The sequence below is a fragment of the Theobroma cacao genome, chromosome 3, assembly GCF_053813885.1.
Source record: "Theobroma cacao isolate CCN51 chromosome 3, ASM5381388v1, whole genome shotgun sequence".
NCBI lineage: Eukaryota > Viridiplantae > Streptophyta > Magnoliopsida > Malvales > Malvaceae > Theobroma > Theobroma cacao.
Genome location: NC_142641.1, coordinates 31,802,444 through 31,819,960, shown reverse-complemented (window position 1 = coordinate 31,819,960; position 17,517 = coordinate 31,802,444). Strand labels below are relative to the sequence as shown.

Here is a 17,517-nt window from a genome sequence, read left to right as displayed (position 1 = left end):
ATTATTTAAATATAATTAATAATTTAATTTTTTTAATTTAAATATATTAATGTGATCACATTAATAATTTTAGTAACTATATTTTTCATATATTTATCAATTTTTGACAAAAAGAATTGCTTGTAAAGTTGGTAAAGGTCTTAACTGCTTTCTATCTTTACTTAAGTTCGAAAGTTCGAGGTGGGTACCCGAGGAATCTGATTATAGGGTACCCATTGCCATCCTTACTCACAAGTCACCATCCTTCACCATCTTTTTATTTTTCTTTGGCATAATTTATAAAAAAATTTCCTAAACTATTCAAAAAAATTTAAATAAATCTTTATCTTTTTATTGCATTCAATTAAATCTCTATACTTTTATTTTGAGTCAAATAAGCTTTTATATTTTTATTTTGAGTCAAATAAGTTTTTATGACTAATGATTGACTTAGTCAAAATGCTATTTGTCATTCTATGCCACGTGGTGCTAACATGATATGTTAACATATCATAATTAATGATGATATGGCATGTTGATATATTATAATTGATGATGATGTAACATGCTAATTTGGCATAATAACATAACCATGTGATATTTTTCACTCTCCACATTAATGTCAAATCAATGTCATGTGGATATAAAATGACAAGTGGTATTTTGATTAATGACAATTGTTAGAACACAAAACTAAAAATCAAAAAATTGGCTTCAAAACGTGTATCAATGTCACTATCTTTAAGGTTTTATTCACCTCCACTTATAGTGTGTAAAAGAGTTACCAACGTATAAACCTTAAAGATACAATGAAGCTTATTAATTGACGGCATTTTGCACTGATGAAATCAATCCACTGAATAGTCATCGAAGTATGACATCATTGTCAAACTTATATAAGATTTTTTTACAGCAAAATGATATAGAAGGAAACTTGGAGAATATGAAAGAAGGAGAGATTATTATTTTGTTGTTTAAAAGAGGATTTAGATGCTTATTTCCAACAGACACAGTTTGTGTCTATTTTAAACAGTCACAAATATTGGTCTTTCCCAATAGAAGTGACTGCATTTTTATTTTTTTTATTTTCAATAGACATAACCCTTCTTTTATTTTCTAATTTCCAACAGACATAACTTTCCTTTTATTCCAAAATGGGATTGTGTCCCATATTTATTTGAAAATGTCTAACAATCCTCCCCCACCATTTTCAAATTAATCCAAATTTTTTATAATCTTGGAAATCAATTGCATAAATGATGGTGTTTTCCAATTGAACCTTCGCTTAATGAAAATATGTTAAAGTTAATCGAAATTGCATGGTAGACTATGTTTTGAACCAATTATTCCATTTGGTTAATTGAACACATCTCACACAATGGTTTCAACACCAATGAATGCATAGTACCCAACGACGCTTTTATGGTCATGCGTTTGTATCTTTTTTTCATGAGTGTTATTAAAGCTAAGCTCTTAAGCTCCTAGAAGCAACCACACTTCACACTCACATAGGTAAATCTCATCAAGAATGCCCCCATAACTGAAGCATTCTAACAAATTTATATTATGGGTCTATTAAGAGTATATAACTCATCTTTTCCTTACCATTACGGGTACCTAGCACTTGACTTAAGATGGAATATAATATATCATATTATAGTGTTAGCAGCATCATACAGATAGTGTACTTTGTCTCATTGAACTCAAGACTTAATGTTATACCTAGTATTGAGTCGAGTTTCCACCATGGGTGACTTTCAATTAATGAGCTTAAGCCTCATCCCTTTTGAGTTCTTATTTACAAGATCTCTAGCAAGACTTTTTGTTAAAAGATCTGACAAGTTTTCACTAAACCTCAAAAAGTTATAGTGATCACTCCCTCGAAAATTAATTGTCAAACATAGCTATGTCTTAATCCAATATGTGTAGACTTTTCATTATACACATGACTATAAGCTTTTACTAGAGTTATTTCATTATCATAACTTATAGAATTTGGAGAAACTGGTTTAGGCCATAAAGTTATACTATAAAGTAAATTTCTTAACCATTCGACTTCCTTAGTGGTAGCAACCAATGCAATAAAATTGGCTAACATGGTAAAATCTCGTTATACACATTTGTTTCTAAGGCCCCTAAGAAATGGCACCCCCATAAAGTATGAAGATCCATACACTTGTGGAAGCAAAATCTTCTAAACTTGTAATCAAACTAGCATCCGGATATCCTTCTGGTACTGATGGATGTCCATTATAGCAAAGTCCATAATCGATTGTTTTCTTTAAGTACCTTAATATTCTATTTATGGCTTGCCAATGCAAAATACTTGGACTACTGTGTACCTACTTAACTTTCCAATAGCAAATGTTATATCTAACCTTGTAAATATCATTCCATATATTAAGCAACCAATCATTCTTATATGTTATAGTTTATCAATAACCCTACCATCATTAGATACTAATTTAATTTGAGTATCCATGGGTGTAGATGTTAATATACAATTATTATGATCAAACCTTTTTTTTTAATGTTTTTGAACACCTTTTTAATGTAATGCAATTGCAACACAGTAATGTCATTTTCATCTTAGAATATTTTAATTCTTAAGATGACATTCGTTACACCCATATCTTTCATTGCAAAGTTATTTGACAAAAAATTCTTGGAAAGTTAATTCCTTAACTTGTTCCAAATCCGTATCAAACATTGGCATATCATCCATATATAAGCAAATTATAACACTTTTGTTATTTTGGAATTTGCTATATATGCAGTTGTCAGATTCAATTATGTTATAGCCTTTGGCTAAAATAACTTCATCAGATTTTTGATACCATTGTTTTGGTGCTTGTTTAAGCCAATACAACAATTTGATAAGTTTACAAACTTTTATACTTTTCTCCTGAGACAATAAGCCTTCTATTTGTTCCATGTAAACTTTCTCTTCTAATTCATTATTTAAAAATACTGTTTTGACACCCATTTGGTGAATTGCCAATTTATAAATTGATGCAAGGGTGATTAGAAGTCTAATTGTAGCAATTCTTGCTATTAGAGCACAAGTATCAAAATAGTCAAAGTAGTCAATCCCTTGTTTTTGTGTAAAGCTTTTGGCTACTAATCTTGCTTTGAACTTGTCTATGGTTCCATCCACCTTCATTTTCTTTTTGAAAATCTATTTATAACCTATTAGTTTAGAACTTGGTGAAAGATCAGCCAAAATCCAAGTATTATTTTTCATTATTGAGTCCATCTCATTATTGATCGCTTCCTTCCAAAATGCATAATCTTAAGACTTCATTGCCTTGTCATATGTAATAGAGTCTTATTCTAAATTAAAATAATAAGAAATTTTATTGTCAATTATTTCTCTTGTTTTTTCTACAAGGAACATATAAAAGTCTAAATCAAAATCTTTTGCCTTTCTAGCCCTTTTACTTTTCCTTATTTTTGGAATATATTCATCATTAATTCCATTTTGTTCCAATAGAATGTCATTTGATTGAACTGATTGTAGTGGCCATAATTGTCTTGAAATAGATTTGAAAATATTTTCATCAAATATTGCATCTCTTGATTCAATAATAGTGTTGACTAAAATTAAATCATTTGGTTCAATTACCATAAACCCATATGCTTTACTATGTTATGCATATCATATGAATATGCATTCTATTCTTCTTTCACCTAATTTATTTCTTTTGGGTTCTGGAACTTTAATTACAACTCTATATCCTCAAACCTTCAAATAACTAAGGTTTGGTCTTTTTTTTTTTTCATTGCTTATATGGGGTCATTTTAGTTTCCCTTTTAGGAAATCTATTTAATATGTGACAAGCTGTTAATAAAGCTTCTCCTCAAAAACCTTTTCCAATACCTGAATATGATAACATAGCATTTACCATTTTAGTTAAGACCTTATTTTTCCTTTCTGCCACATCATTATGTTGTGGTCTGTAAGATACTAAAATATGATGGATTATCCTAATGGAGGCAAAATAACTTGGATTATAATGTTCTCCACCTTTATTTGATCTTAAGCATTTGATAAAAGATTCACATTGTAATTCAACTTTTGATTTATAAACCTTAAATTTATCAAGCACTTCATCTTTAGAATCTAGCAAATATACATAGCAATATTTAGAGAAATCATTAATAAATGTGACAAAATTTATCAAGCACTTCATCTTTAGAATGTAGCAAATATACATAGCAATACCTAAATTTATCATTGTAACTAAAAACAAAAATGACACTAAAAAAGTTGGACTCAAGTGCACTAACGCACATGAGGTGAAATTTTGTTTAATTCGATAATTCGATTAATAAACAATGTTAATTCAATTTTAAAGATTAATTACTGAATTAATTGAACCAATCAAATTATTCACCCTTAAACCGAATTAAATATGTGTATTTCTCTTGCCTAAGCAAACACCCAACACTATAAAATAGGTCTCTAAACCCAGTCAAAAATTGGCTAGGTTTGCCAATTAATGAACTGGTGGATTAATCCTTGGGCAACTTTTTGGGGTGCATATATTTTGTTAAAAAATACATTTAAATTGCATTCAAAATATTTTAAATATATAGATCATGAATAGGGGCAGGGAGAGGGGTGGTGGCCACCCCTCAATTTTTATTTTTATTTTTTTATTTTTATGTGTATAAAATTCATAATATGTAACTTTGCCAATTCTACACAAAGCAAATGAGTTAGTTCAGAGTAGTAGTAAGAAATTTAAGTTAACTTTTAAAGGTTAAGTTCAATTCGTTCTATGCCCAAATTTTAAAATTATTTTTCTTTTCTTTTTTCTTTTTTTTTCTTTTATAAATATAGGCATAATGCACAAATAAGCCTTTAAACTATTTAAGAATATTCAAATAAGTTCTTATTCTTTTATTACATTCAATCAAGCGTCTTTACTTTTATTTTTGATCAAATAAGGTCTTTATAACTAATGATTGATTAATTACCATTAGTCAAAATGTCACTTATCATTTTATATCCACATAATACTAGCATGGCGTTGATGTGGATGATGAAAAATGCCACATGATCATGTTATTATAACAAATTAATATGTTATGTAATCATCAATTATGATATGTCAACATATCATATCATCATTAATTATAATATGCTAATATGTCATATCAATGTCATACGACATAAAATAATAAATGAGATTTTAACTAAGTCAATAATTAGTTATAAGGGTTTATTTGACTCAAAATAAAAGTAAAAAAGGCTTATTTGAAGTATAAGAGCTTAATTAGATGCAATAAAAATATAAAGGCTTATTTGAATTTTCCTAAATAGTTTAAATATTTTTTATATATTATAATATAAGGATACTAAACCCTATTTTCCTTTTCTATTTTTTCTCTTTTTTTCCTTCTTTTTTCTTATTTTATAAGTATATTGAATTCTCTTTTTTTTTCTTTTTTTCCCTTTTTCTCTTTTTCTCCTTTATATTTATACTAAATCCTTTTATTCTTTTGTAGTCATCCATGAATTTGAAAGCATGAAAACATGTTAAGTGCAACTTACAAGGTTTAATGTGAAAATCTAATATTAATTTTTTTCTATTTTATGTTTATTTGTATTGGTGAATTTGAAAACTTATATTTAAATTATTAATGAAATTTTATGTTATAATTTAATTTTATTTCAAAAGTAATTAATTTTTAATGAAATTTTATATTATAATTTAATTTTATTTCAAAAGTGATTAATTTTTTTTATCCCAAATTGAGTTATTGACCCGATTCATGAACTTGTATGATTAGTCTTCAATCAAATTCCTCATACAAAATCCTGAATCCGTCGTTGATCATGAAAATGACAAAGGAATTACTTAAGCAATCAAAATATCCAATACATACAACAAGAGTATTAGTTATAAAAAAGTTGATACCCTTTAGAAGCTAATGAACAAATTTTTGTACATTAGCATGCAAAAATATTCCATTAAATGAAAAAAACAACATTACAAAAAAAATATCATTAATTATATCAGCTTAACCCGTGCCTACAAATACGGATTAACATAGTTCTAATATTTTAGTGATGCTAGAGATCAGGAGGAGTTAGTAAAGTCAAACATTAAAGCTCAAGTAATGCAGCATGTAGGCAAGTAGCATTTAATCCAAGAGGGCAGCAGCGCCTTACTTAAGTGCCAACTGCGGAAGTGTTCCAAACTTGGGTTCTTTGTTTGGTCTGACTAGCTCACAATATTGTTAAGGGCCCCCAAAAGAAGGAAGCATGCTTGGTTGCTGGTGTGTGTAATTGCAGATTATTGAACTCCAAAGCCAAAAGCATTTATGATAGAGATAAATGCGCTTAAGTTGAAGGATTTATTGATTGGTAGAATCCGGCCCACCCCTTCGAACCAACCAACCAAATCTGCAGCTCAAGTCAGCGATTTGTTTCTCAATTCTCTGGGTTGACGTCAGCCTTGCTCTTTAAATAGGGAAATTATATACTTATCAATTAGTTAACTGCTCAAATGTTGTTCCCAGCTGTAATTGCAGATTATTGAACTCAAGCGAAAGCATTTATTAGAGAGATAAATGCACTTTAATTGAAGGATTTGTTGGTTGGTAGAATCCAGCCCACCCCTACGAACCAACCAACCCAACCTGCAGCTCAAGTGAGCGGTTTGTTTCTCAATTCTCTGGGTCTGGGACTAGGTTTCATCCGAATCCGATCATAGACGGATCCAATGTTTTTATTTTTTTTGTGAAATCTTTTATTAATATTAGTAACTTAGGCTTTCAGTTACAAATTGATCTGGCAAATCATACTTTTTCTTTTTCTCACCAATAAAATGTTGCCATGTTGCATAATACAAACATGTATTAATGGTTTTTTTTATTTATCTCAACGATATCAACGTATTTGACTTTTGAGATTTGATGAAATATTTCTTTATAAAATCCATACTCATAAATTGATTTATTGAAACGTAAAAAATAGAGAGAAATCGTAGATATGTAAGATTAAATTTTTAAAGGGAATTTATTATTAATGTTAACACAATATTTTGCTTTTCAGAATGGAACGTGAGAATATTTGTTAGTGGAGAAAGAGGGAGCATAAAAAGAAAAGGTTTTTCCTAGCTCAAAGTTTTATGTTTTATTTTTTGGAAATTGAGAAAAAAGGATTTGACCAAGTAAGAAGATTGTATATTAACTAATCAGTCAGATGTTCAATTGTTGTTTCTAGCTCAAGGTTAACATGTATAAAGATAAAATAATTTATATTTAGAAAGCTTATTGACAAAAATGAAAATATATTTCAACTTAGATTTTAAGGTTTAGTCCAACTCCAAGCTCAAGGATGGGGTTAAGCCTTCATTCAACCCCTCTTTCTTTTCCAAGATATTTAATTCAATTTACCAGCCTTTTTTTTTTCTTTCTTTCTTTTTCCAGTTTGTAAGAAAATTTGGTAGCATCAGAATGTGAAGTGCGGTCGTTGTTCAAGACAAAACTTGCATGCAAAAGAACATGACGTGGCAGAAAACTAGCCATATATATATCTGCCATTCTCCAATGGAATCTAAGACAAAATAACTTCATCTATCCCACATTATCCACAATCCAATCCTCACCGTCCATTCTCCCAATCCAACGGCCACTTCCCCCTCATATCCCCAACCATATCCATCCCTTTTATTACAAAAACACTCCATAGTACCCCTCGCGTTGCTGGCACTTCCAAACCTCTTTCACTCTCACTTTCCCAAACATGAGCTCCATTGCTTTCAAACCCTTCACCGGCCTCCGCCGCAGCTCCGCCGTGCCCACCACCACCATAACAACCAACTCCACCGGCCTCTCCAAAGCTGTCAAATTCCATGCGTCAGCCGCCAAAACATCTCCAAAATTAAGCAACCGCAACCTCAGGGTAGCCGTCATCGGCGGTGGTCCAGCCGGAGGTTCGGCCGCTGAAACTCTCGCGAAGGGTGGTATTGAAACGTTCCTCATCGAACGTAAACTCGACAACTGCAAACCTTGCGGTGGGGCCATCCCACTTTGCATGGTCGGTGAATTTGACTTGCCATTGGATATCATCGACCGGCGAGTCACCAAAATGAAGATGATTTCGCCTTCTAACATAGCTGTTGACATTGGTCAAACGTTGAAGCCGCACGAGTACATTGGTATGGTGAGAAGGGAAGTGTTGGATGCTTACTTGAGGGACAGAGCCAAAGAGAATGGAGCTAATGTTATAAATGGGTTGTTCTTGAAGATGGACATGCCTCAGCGTTGGGACGAGCCTTATGTTCTGCATTACACCGAGTATGATGGGAAGAAGGGTGCTATGGGGGAGAAAGTTAGCTTGGAAGTTGATGCTGTGATTGGAGCTGATGGGGCTAATTCTCGTGTTGCTAAAGCGATTAATGCTGGTGATTATGATTATGCTATTGCATTTCAGGTATATATTGTGAGACATAGCTTTCATTTTTCTTTGCAATTTTTCCCCTTCTGGAGTTATTTGCTGTTCAAGTGTTTGTTTCTACAGAGAATACAGGAACGATAAAAAAAATTACATCATAATCAAACATCTTTTAACATATTAATTTAACTAATTAGGGCATTGGAAAATTATTGAATTACTAATAACCTGCATATAATTAATTAGAGAAAATTCATGTAAGGTAGCAAGGTCTTCTCCTTGCCGTTAGAATGGAACAGTTCTCATAAAGTTTATGTGCATGGTCAAGGAGTGAAAGAGTCGTTAACAATGGGGTTTTACTTAAAAATTGTTAATATTATAATATAAATTTAAGCAAAATATCTTTCACCGGTTGTTGGGCTATGTTACTGCGGAACTGTTTATTTTAGGCTAAATTTAAAGAAAGTAATGTTTTGGAAATACAGATCCATGGTCTTTGCGCTTTGTTGATGATGGATAAGTAAGAACTAAGATGCATTTGATTTACTAATATATTAGGCAAATTCTGTCCTATATTATTTTGGGAAAGCATGTTCTTGACTTTAAAAATGCGGTTTGCATTTTTCTTTTTCTTTTTCTTTTTAGTATTATTGAATTATTTATAGTTAAGTTGAAGATGGTGTTTAATTTGATACCGCCTTTTTGCATAAGGTGTTATTGCCATTAAGAATCAGTCTCGGCCCATGGCAGGGTGATTCCTATTCTATCATGCATCTTAATTCTGAATGTTCAACTACTCTTAACATTCAATAATTTTTAAAATCTCATTGTAATTGCAGGAGAGAATCAAAATACCTGATGAAAAAATGGTGTACTACGAGAATCTTGCTGAGATGTATGTAGGTGATGATGTCTCACCAGATTTCTATGGTTGGGTCTTCCCCAAATGTGATCATGTTGCAGTTGGAACTGGCACAGTGACTCACAAGAGTGACATTAAGAAGTTTCAGCTAGCCACTAGAAACAGAGCAAAGGACAAGATCCTTGGTGGTAAGATTATAAGAGTGGAGGCACACCCAATTCCGGAGCACCCTCGTCCACGCAGGTTATCAGGGAGAGTTGCCTTAGTTGGGGATGCAGCTGGATATGTGACGAAATGCTCAGGCGAAGGCATCTACTTTGCAGCTAAGAGTGGGAGAATGTGTGCTGAGGCGATTGTTGAGGGGTCACAGCATGGGAAAAAGATGGTGGATGAAGGAGACCTGAGAAAGTACTTGGAGAAGTGGGACAAGACATACTGGCCTACTTACAAGGTACTGGATGTCTTGCAGAAGGTCTTCTACAGATCAAATCCTGCAAGGGAAGCTTTTGTGGAGATGTGTGCAGATGAGTATGTGCAGAAGATGACATTCGACAGTTACTTGTACAAGACAGTGGCACCTGGAAATCCATTGGAGGATCTGAAGTTGGCTGTGAATACCATCGGGAGCTTGGTGAGAGCCAATGCACTTCGGAAGGAAATGGAAAAGCTAAACGTATGAGATAGATTGCTAGTTTCGGATTAACTGGTCTTCCATTTCTGTTAAGAGAAACCTTTTGTGAGCATGATGTTCCTTAATCTTCTTACCAATTGCTTATGAGGAGGGAGATTATGTTTGTATTTAGAAGATGAAGTTGCAATTCTATTTAATTCCATAGATCATAATGATGTGGATGAGATTATCTCACTACATTAAAATATCTGAAGGTTAAAGTTTGTTTTAGCAGCGACTTGAAAGTTGGGCATGGTTCCATAACATAAACAAATAGAGGGAAGAACAACCACACCAATTAGATGGTAAATCTCGGTGTCAAGTTGTACAGAGATGTCATGTCTTACGATGGCTCAAGCAAAGGGTGAGCTCAGCATTTTCCTTTTAAATTCATGCTTATGTTAGTAGCTAGTAATTGAAAGAATAAACCAATTGGTGACCTCAGCCTCTTCCTTTTAAAATCTTTGTTGATGTAAGTAGTTAAAGGAATATAGGTATATACCATTTGGATACTCAGAACTCCCAAGTCCTAACCTTAAGAAACAAAGCAAAACCAAAGAATACTCAAAACTTTTGCACTACAAAACAAGTTATGGCACATTTGACCCTTCTCCAATTTAGCACTATAACACACTTTTCCCAACTTCATTTTCCTCACAAATACATACACACTTCCCTCCACCATATCACATGCCACCTTTAGTAAATATTAATTTCTTTATAGTTTATACACATTTTAGGAGGATAGAATGCATAATCTCAAAGTTATTACCATTAACTATTATGGGTTTTTTTGTGGTGCAAGAAATGTAGGTCCAAGGGAGATTCCATGATGGTTAACGTACCATATTGTATGAATCTAATTAAGTTTGATTGTCTACATGCACAATACTTGACAAATGACACTAAAACAAATTAAACTACCAAACAAAAGAAGTCCCAAAAGGAAAAAGGAAAAAAGAGCAAGCCGAAGCCCCAAGAGGGAAACTTCAATCTGAGCCGTAGAAAGCATGAATTCAACCACCGGCCGCGATTTCTTCCTGTCATAAAATTAAACCTGAAAGAACAAAATCAAGGCTTTTCGTAGATTCTTTCCTGAGAGAGGCGGTGTATTCGGTCCACGAAAGAGAAAGGAAAAATTTTGGGAAGAGAAAACAGCGCAGCAAAAAGAGTAGGTGAAGTTGAAAATTTTTGGTGATTTGTTTTAAGCTCATTGGCGGAGTTTCCTATAAATACCAAAACCCCAATTTTCTTATATATTACTAGCGTCCGTTAAGCTAGCTCTCTCTCTCTCCTCAGATCTCAAAGGTTCGTTTTCATTTAGAGTTTTTATAATTCTCGAAATTTAAGCTATGGATTTTATTTATTTGTTCAAAATATCATTTGGGTTTTGTTTATTTATCTAAAATATGATCTGGGTTTGGTTTCTTTGCTTGTTTCGTGTTGTTTTTATATTGTTTTCTTTTGTTTAAGTCGTTCATTTTTCATTTTATCTTTTTTTTTTAGCAAAGGTGCAATATGGATTTAGATCTGATGCTTTCGGTTTCTTTATTTGATTGGTATCTCTTTCATTTTGAGCTTGGAACTTGAGATTGTTGTTTCTCTTCTTTGCTTTTTGGTGATTAGTTCATTGTTACATTTTTTATACAAGTGTATTCCTTGAGGATATGCCTTAAAAAGTATGCTGTGTTGTTGGGGAAAAGTGTTTCTTATCTTCTGTTTCCTGAGTAAATGTTTGGGAGCAAAGAGGAACTTGTTTCTTGGCCCTGCCGAGCAAACGGTTGAAAATAAACTCGGATTTTATTTTCAATGATTTGTAAAAGGGAAAAGATTGTCCTCGGTAGTGAAATTCCTGGATTTGGCATCGAAGATTGATGGATTATGGATCAGGGATATTTGATCCCTTTCACATTATTGTTTATTTTAAGTTTGTGAAAATGATTTTAGGAATATGATCAAAAGAAAGAATATGTTTACTCAAGCCATGTTAGTGGGAAACGGCATCCAAAATTATATATAAGTAAAGAAGCCTGATTTGCTCTATTTGGATAGATTTGTTCTAGACTTGACACATGCTATTATGCTGAAAGAGCCATGGGATTTCAGGATTTTTCTGTATGGTTTCCAGGATCTAATTTTCTCAAGTGACTGAGGGATTTTGCGTACAATATGATGATGGCTAATTTTGCTTTGAACTGAACTGTTGCTCTCCGCCTTCGATTTAAAGGCATAATAGCTCTATTAGTTTCGTTTTCTTTTAGTTCTCTTTAAATGCTCATTCTTTGCCATCTATTTGTTTATCTGTGGCATGTGCTTCCTTTTACTTTTGAAATTGAGTACATGCATTTTGGATGTGAGTCACCCAGCTTGTTGACTATTACTTGATATCTGTTTCTAATATCAATAGGCTAGGCTTTGACACTTTTTCCTGTATATAGAGTGTGAGATGGCAGCAACATCGGCAACTAGCTTCTCGATTGGATCGACTGTCTCCTTGGGAAGCAGGGGGTGCTCACTTCCACAAAAAAAACCCTTTTCTGTAAGGTTCACCTCCCAGAATTCACTTACAAGTTTCAGTGGCCTCAAGGCAGCAACATCTGTGAACTGCGAATCCGAATCCTCCTTCCTAGGCAAGGAAAGCAGTGCAGCTCTTAGAGCCTCTGTTGCTCCAAAAGCACAGAAACCAAACCAGAGGTCTCAGTATGTCCTACAACCTCAGGCATCTTACAAAGTGGCAATACTTGGAGCTGCTGGAGGGATAGGTCAGCCTTTGGCACTTCTAATCAAGATGTCCCCACTAGTTTCGGCCCTGAACCTCTATGATATAGCAAATGTCAAGGGAGTTGCTGCTGATCTTAGTCACTGCAATACTCCTTCTCAAGTTCTGGATTTCACTGGTGCTTCTGAATTAGGAAATTGTTTGAAAGGTGTGAATGTAGTTGTTATTCCTGCTGGAGTTCCAAGAAAGCCTGGTATGACTCGTGATGACCTCTTCAACATCAATGCCAACATTGTGAAGACCTTGGTTGAGGCTGTCGCTGATAACTGTCCTGATGCCTTCATCCATATTATTAGCAATCCAGTTAACTCCACAGTGCCAATTGCCGCAGAAGTTCTGAAGCAGAAGGGTGTTTATGATCCAAAGAAGCTTTTTGGTGTTACCACATTGGATGTTGTGAGAGCTAACACATTCGTTGCTCAGAAGAAAAACCTTAAGCTAATTGATGTGGATGTTCCGGTTGTAGGAGGACATGCTGGTATCACCATTTTGCCCCTGCTGTCAAAGGCAAAACCCTCTGTTAGCTTTACTGATGAAGAAGTGGAGCAATTGACTGTCAGGATTCAAAATGCTGGGACAGAGGTTGTGGAGGCGAAGGCAGGTGCAGGGTCTGCTACACTGTCCATGGGCTATGCAGCAGCAAGATTTGTTGAATCATCTCTTCGCGCTCTGGATGGAGATGGGGATGTCTATGAGTGCTCTTTTGTGCAGTCAAATCTGACTGATCTTCCATTCTTTGCATCTAGGATCAAGCTTGGAAGGAAAGGGATTGAAGCTTGGATTCCGTCTGATCTTGAAGGGTTAACTGAGTATGAACAGAACGCTTTGGAAGCTCTGAAGCCAGAGTTGAAGGCCAGCATTGAGAAGGGAATTGCATTTGTGCAGAAGCAACCGGTTACTGCTTAAAGCTCAAATATTTGAAGTTCTAACCTCGTTGAAAACTATGGTTAAGAGAGAGATAACTAAGTCTGGTAATTTTGCTATGGATTTATCCCTGCATCAGTACTTTCAGTTTTGCAGAGTGGAAGTTCTTTAGTTTCTTTTTCCAATGATGATCACAGAGTGCGAAATTTAAAGGGTATTTTGGTGTTGTAGATGAGAAGGATGTAATCATTTCTCAATCAGAGTTTGTAGAACTTTTGACAGTTTTGGAATAACATGGCCGATGCGCTACATTACGTTTATTACTGTGCCAAATTCAACTGTTGTTCTTTCTCTGATAGAAACATTGGCAAGGTTCCTCTTCTTATGCTTTCTCGTGAAGCTTCATAGTATATAAAGTTTATTGGATATCATTTTCGCATTATAGAATGTTCACTATATTAGGCTGTCTAAAGACTTTAATATTCGTGTAAATAAAAATTTAACTATGATGTCAAATGTCGAATGAGTGGATTGAAAACAAAATAAGTTTGTTTGTAATTTTGCATCAGCTTTTCAGTTAGGGTTCCTTCGTGTTGAAGCATCATAGCCCATATTAAGGTTTTATCTTTCTGATGGGTAATAAATTTAAACTTTAATACCCAATACCATGAACGGCATAGATTATTCAATTCGCTGGTTTCTCGTACAACAAAATCAGGATCACACAAGAAACAAATAACTTGTAAATCTTTTCATTCACTAGAAACAGGAATAAGCGATTTACAGTTCAATGCCAGCTTCACCACGAATATTTATCACTGAAATCCTTGTTGCTTTAGCTATGATCAAACCAATCAAGTTATACTTGTGCCGATCATAATGTTCAACTCATCCAGGTCTTCTGTTAAAGACATACGACGTCCACTTGTTTCTCTCCTGCTTCAGTCTTAAGTTTAGGCCAAGAGTTATTCTTCATAGTTCCTCTCCCCTTGGCTGAAGCTCATCTTGCAGTACTGTCTACGACTCTCTCACTTTACAATCAACCAAAGAGATCTCTGCAACAGCTGTCATTCTACTCTGAACTCGAATGAGCACTGCTTTAGGGCGCAACAGACAATCAAAATAAAGTAAGCGATCAGATCAAACATATAATCTTCCTTTACAATATCCCATCTCACCTTCTCTCTTTCAATCATGATCAAGTATTGACCTTCTGCAATTTTCTTTGAACTTAGACAACAATCTACACTGAGGTTTCATAACGAAGCCTAGAGCTAACTATTTGACACAATCCAGAAGAGAAGGATTTGTCACTTATTATGCAGCCAATCTTTTATTTGTAAGCTACACCACTCAGGTCACTAGTTTTGAGTTTGTGAACAGATTTAGGGTTTATGATGACTTATGTGCAGTAATACAGAATAGAGCTAGATCTGAGGTAGGGATGTCCTGTTTAATATCTGCCATGTCGATCAACGGACCAAATAGACAACAGAGGCAAATACAGAGAGCCTATTCAACAGACCAGTAAATGGATGTACCAGTTCTGAAGTCAATTGAGTAGGAACTGAAATGATTTAGATAACAGATGAAGGCTAACACTCAGGTCAGCTCTGCTAATCTGCAAAAAATCCTACAGTTCACTTCCCCATTTTTTAGTATGAATTGAGCTTTTTTTTATTGTCCAAGCTTGAAAAATTCCTACCAATAGTCATTACAAGAGCAGCCTCCATCTCTGAAATGATGAAATCTGGTGCGATCTCGGATAATTACCTTCCTGTTGTAGACCCCAGAAAGAAACTTCGCAAAATTGTGACAATCAACACAAATACGAAGATTCTTGGTCACTCTTATTGTTGTGCCAGGTGGAGTTGCAAGAACCCCAAAAGCAAGAGCCAGCTTCTCACTGTGATAAGAGAGTGCATGAGCCTTTTCTTCTGCACCTAAATCGTGTAATTCAGATGTAATTTCAGCAACATAGCCAGCAATCTTCAACTGCTTATTAATCTCATCTAGCTTATCATAGATCTCATGTTTTCGTGGATGTGAAATGTCATCCACAATAAAGTTATGTACCACTCCTTTCAACTCAATTGTACTACAGCCAGGTGTTGTTTGGATGCCTTTCTCCTTCATAAATTTCCTCAACTCTGTTACCTTCTCCCACTTACCATCCGATGAATATATGTTCAGTAGTAAAACATAATCCCCTGCTTCTTGAGCCTTAAGTTCAATCAAATGTTCAATTACACGTTCTCCAAGGGTAACATGGCCATGAATTCTGCAAGCACCAAGCAAGGTCCTCCATATTGTTGCATCTGGCTTAACCCCCATTGATATAATAACCTGATATGCTTGATCAAGCAAACTGGCACGACCTAAAAGGTCAACCATGCATCCATAATGATGAATATTAGGCTCTATTCCAAACTCTTTGCTCATTTGATGAAGGAACTCCATCCCTTCATCTACCAAACCACAATGACTACAAGCAGAAAGAACTCCAGTAAATGTTTGCTCATCTGGCACAATCCCCATTCTCTGCATCTCTTCAAAAGCTAGAATAGCATCTCTCCCATATCCATTCATTGCCAAACCTGATATCATAGCACTCCATGAAATAACATTCTTCTCTGGCATTCCCTTAAAAACACCATAAGCCTTCTCCAAACATCCACACCGAGAATACATTGCTATAAGTGAATTACGCAGATTAAGAGAAACCCCATAACCACATTCCTCAATATAACCATGAACCTTTTCGCCAAAATCCAACGCCCCCAAATTAGCACAAGCTTGTACAACAAGGAGACAAGTAACATCATCAGGCTTACAAGCACCCTCATTTTTCATGCTATCAAACAAGATTAGCACATCCCTAGTCCTACCATTACGTAAATAACAAGAAATCAATACATTCCAGGCGACTGTGTCCTTCTTAGAAATTTCATCAAACACTTTACAAGCCTCGTCACGGCTAGCAAAACTTGAATAAAAATCCATCAAAGTAGTAAGTAAAAGAGAGTCTGATTGAAACCCATCTCCTAAAATCCTTCCATGAATTTGTAAACCACAAACAAGAGAAGAAAATTTCATACAAGATTTAAGGACAAAAGACGACGATACGGGGTCAGGCTTTAGGCCTTTTTGAGTCATTTCTTTGAAGAGAAAGAAGGCATCTTTAGGTGAATTGCTGGAAGAGTAAGCTCTTATGAGAGTGGAGTAGTGAGAGGCAGATGGCTTATCGATTTGAGAGAAAAAATGGCGGGAATAGCGGAGATCACGGAAGGGGGAGAAACAAAGGCAGGACAGAAAGTGGAGGGAAAAAGTGGGGTTTTGAAGAAGGGATGTACGGATGAGGTGAGCATGGATTTGGAGTAAGGAATTCTGGGTACCTGATTTTATGAGGGAAATTAAGTTTTGTTGTTGGGTTCTGGGATGGGGGTTTTTTGAGGTTGGTTGTTGATTGTTGTTTGGACGTGTTTCTTGGAAGGTTTTGTGAGTGAAAAGTTTATGAATTGGCTTGCTTGTGGTACTGGTTCTGGTTCTGGTTGTGAAACAAGAGATGGAGTTCTTGAGGGACGACAGATTTTTGTTAATCACTGCTGCTGGAGCTTGTGTCATTTTAAACGTACGTCTTTGCTTTTCTTGTTTTAAGCTCCTGAAAGGAGACCAATAACTTGAAATTCAGTAAGGGGACACACACACACGCTCTCTCTCTCTCTCTCTCTCTCTCTCTCTCTATATATGTCCAGTAATTTGGAAGTAAACATGTTCAGCTTATGTTCTACTCCCGCCATATTTAAATCAATGTTCGTCTCTAAATTTTATATTAAAATTTTAATTTTTTAAATTATATAAACATTCAATGATTGAATGTCCAAATTATAATATTAAAAGTATCTCTCTCTATATGTCCAGTAATTTGGAGTATTTTTTTTCATTAACATTAG

General features: G+C 34.6%; 3 protein-coding genes across 4 annotated transcripts; 2 read left to right on the top strand and 1 right to left on the bottom strand.

The window, feature by feature from the left end:
* Positions 1–7,679: 7,679 nt before the first annotated feature.
* Positions 7,680–10,152, top strand: LOC18604703 (Pyridine nucleotide-disulfide oxidoreductase family protein). The gene is made up of 2 exons (XM_007037307.3): positions 7,680–8,428; positions 9,229–10,152. Exons 1-2 carry the CDS (start codon positions 7,739–7,741, stop codon positions 9,928–9,930), a joined length of 1,392 nt encoding a protein of 463 aa, XP_007037369.1. The 5' UTR covers positions 7,680–7,738; the 3' UTR covers positions 9,931–10,152.
* MDH (malate dehydrogenase) lies at positions 10,143–13,884 on the top strand. 2 transcript variants are annotated; one of them, XM_018117660.2, is made up of 2 exons: positions 10,143–10,285; positions 12,360–13,884. In XM_018117660.2, exons 1-2 carry the CDS (start codon positions 10,255–10,257, stop codon positions 13,604–13,606), a joined length of 1,278 nt encoding a protein of 425 aa, XP_017973149.2. In that variant the 5' UTR covers positions 10,143–10,254; the 3' UTR covers positions 13,607–13,884. The 2 variants fall into 2 exon arrangements, with proteins under 2 accessions (XP_017973149.2, XP_017973150.2); XM_018117661.2 differs by lacking the exon at positions 10,143–10,285 and adding an exon at positions 10,878–11,229.
* Positions 13,885–14,294: 410 nt separating this feature from the next.
* On the bottom strand, positions 14,295–17,295 carry LOC18604701 (Pentatricopeptide repeat (PPR) superfamily protein). The gene has a single exon (XM_007037304.3). It carries the CDS (start codon positions 17,186–17,188, stop codon positions 15,266–15,268), a length of 1,923 nt encoding a protein of 640 aa, XP_007037366.2. The 5' UTR covers positions 17,189–17,295; the 3' UTR covers positions 14,295–15,265.
* Between the last annotated feature and the right edge of the window lie 222 nt (positions 17,296–17,517).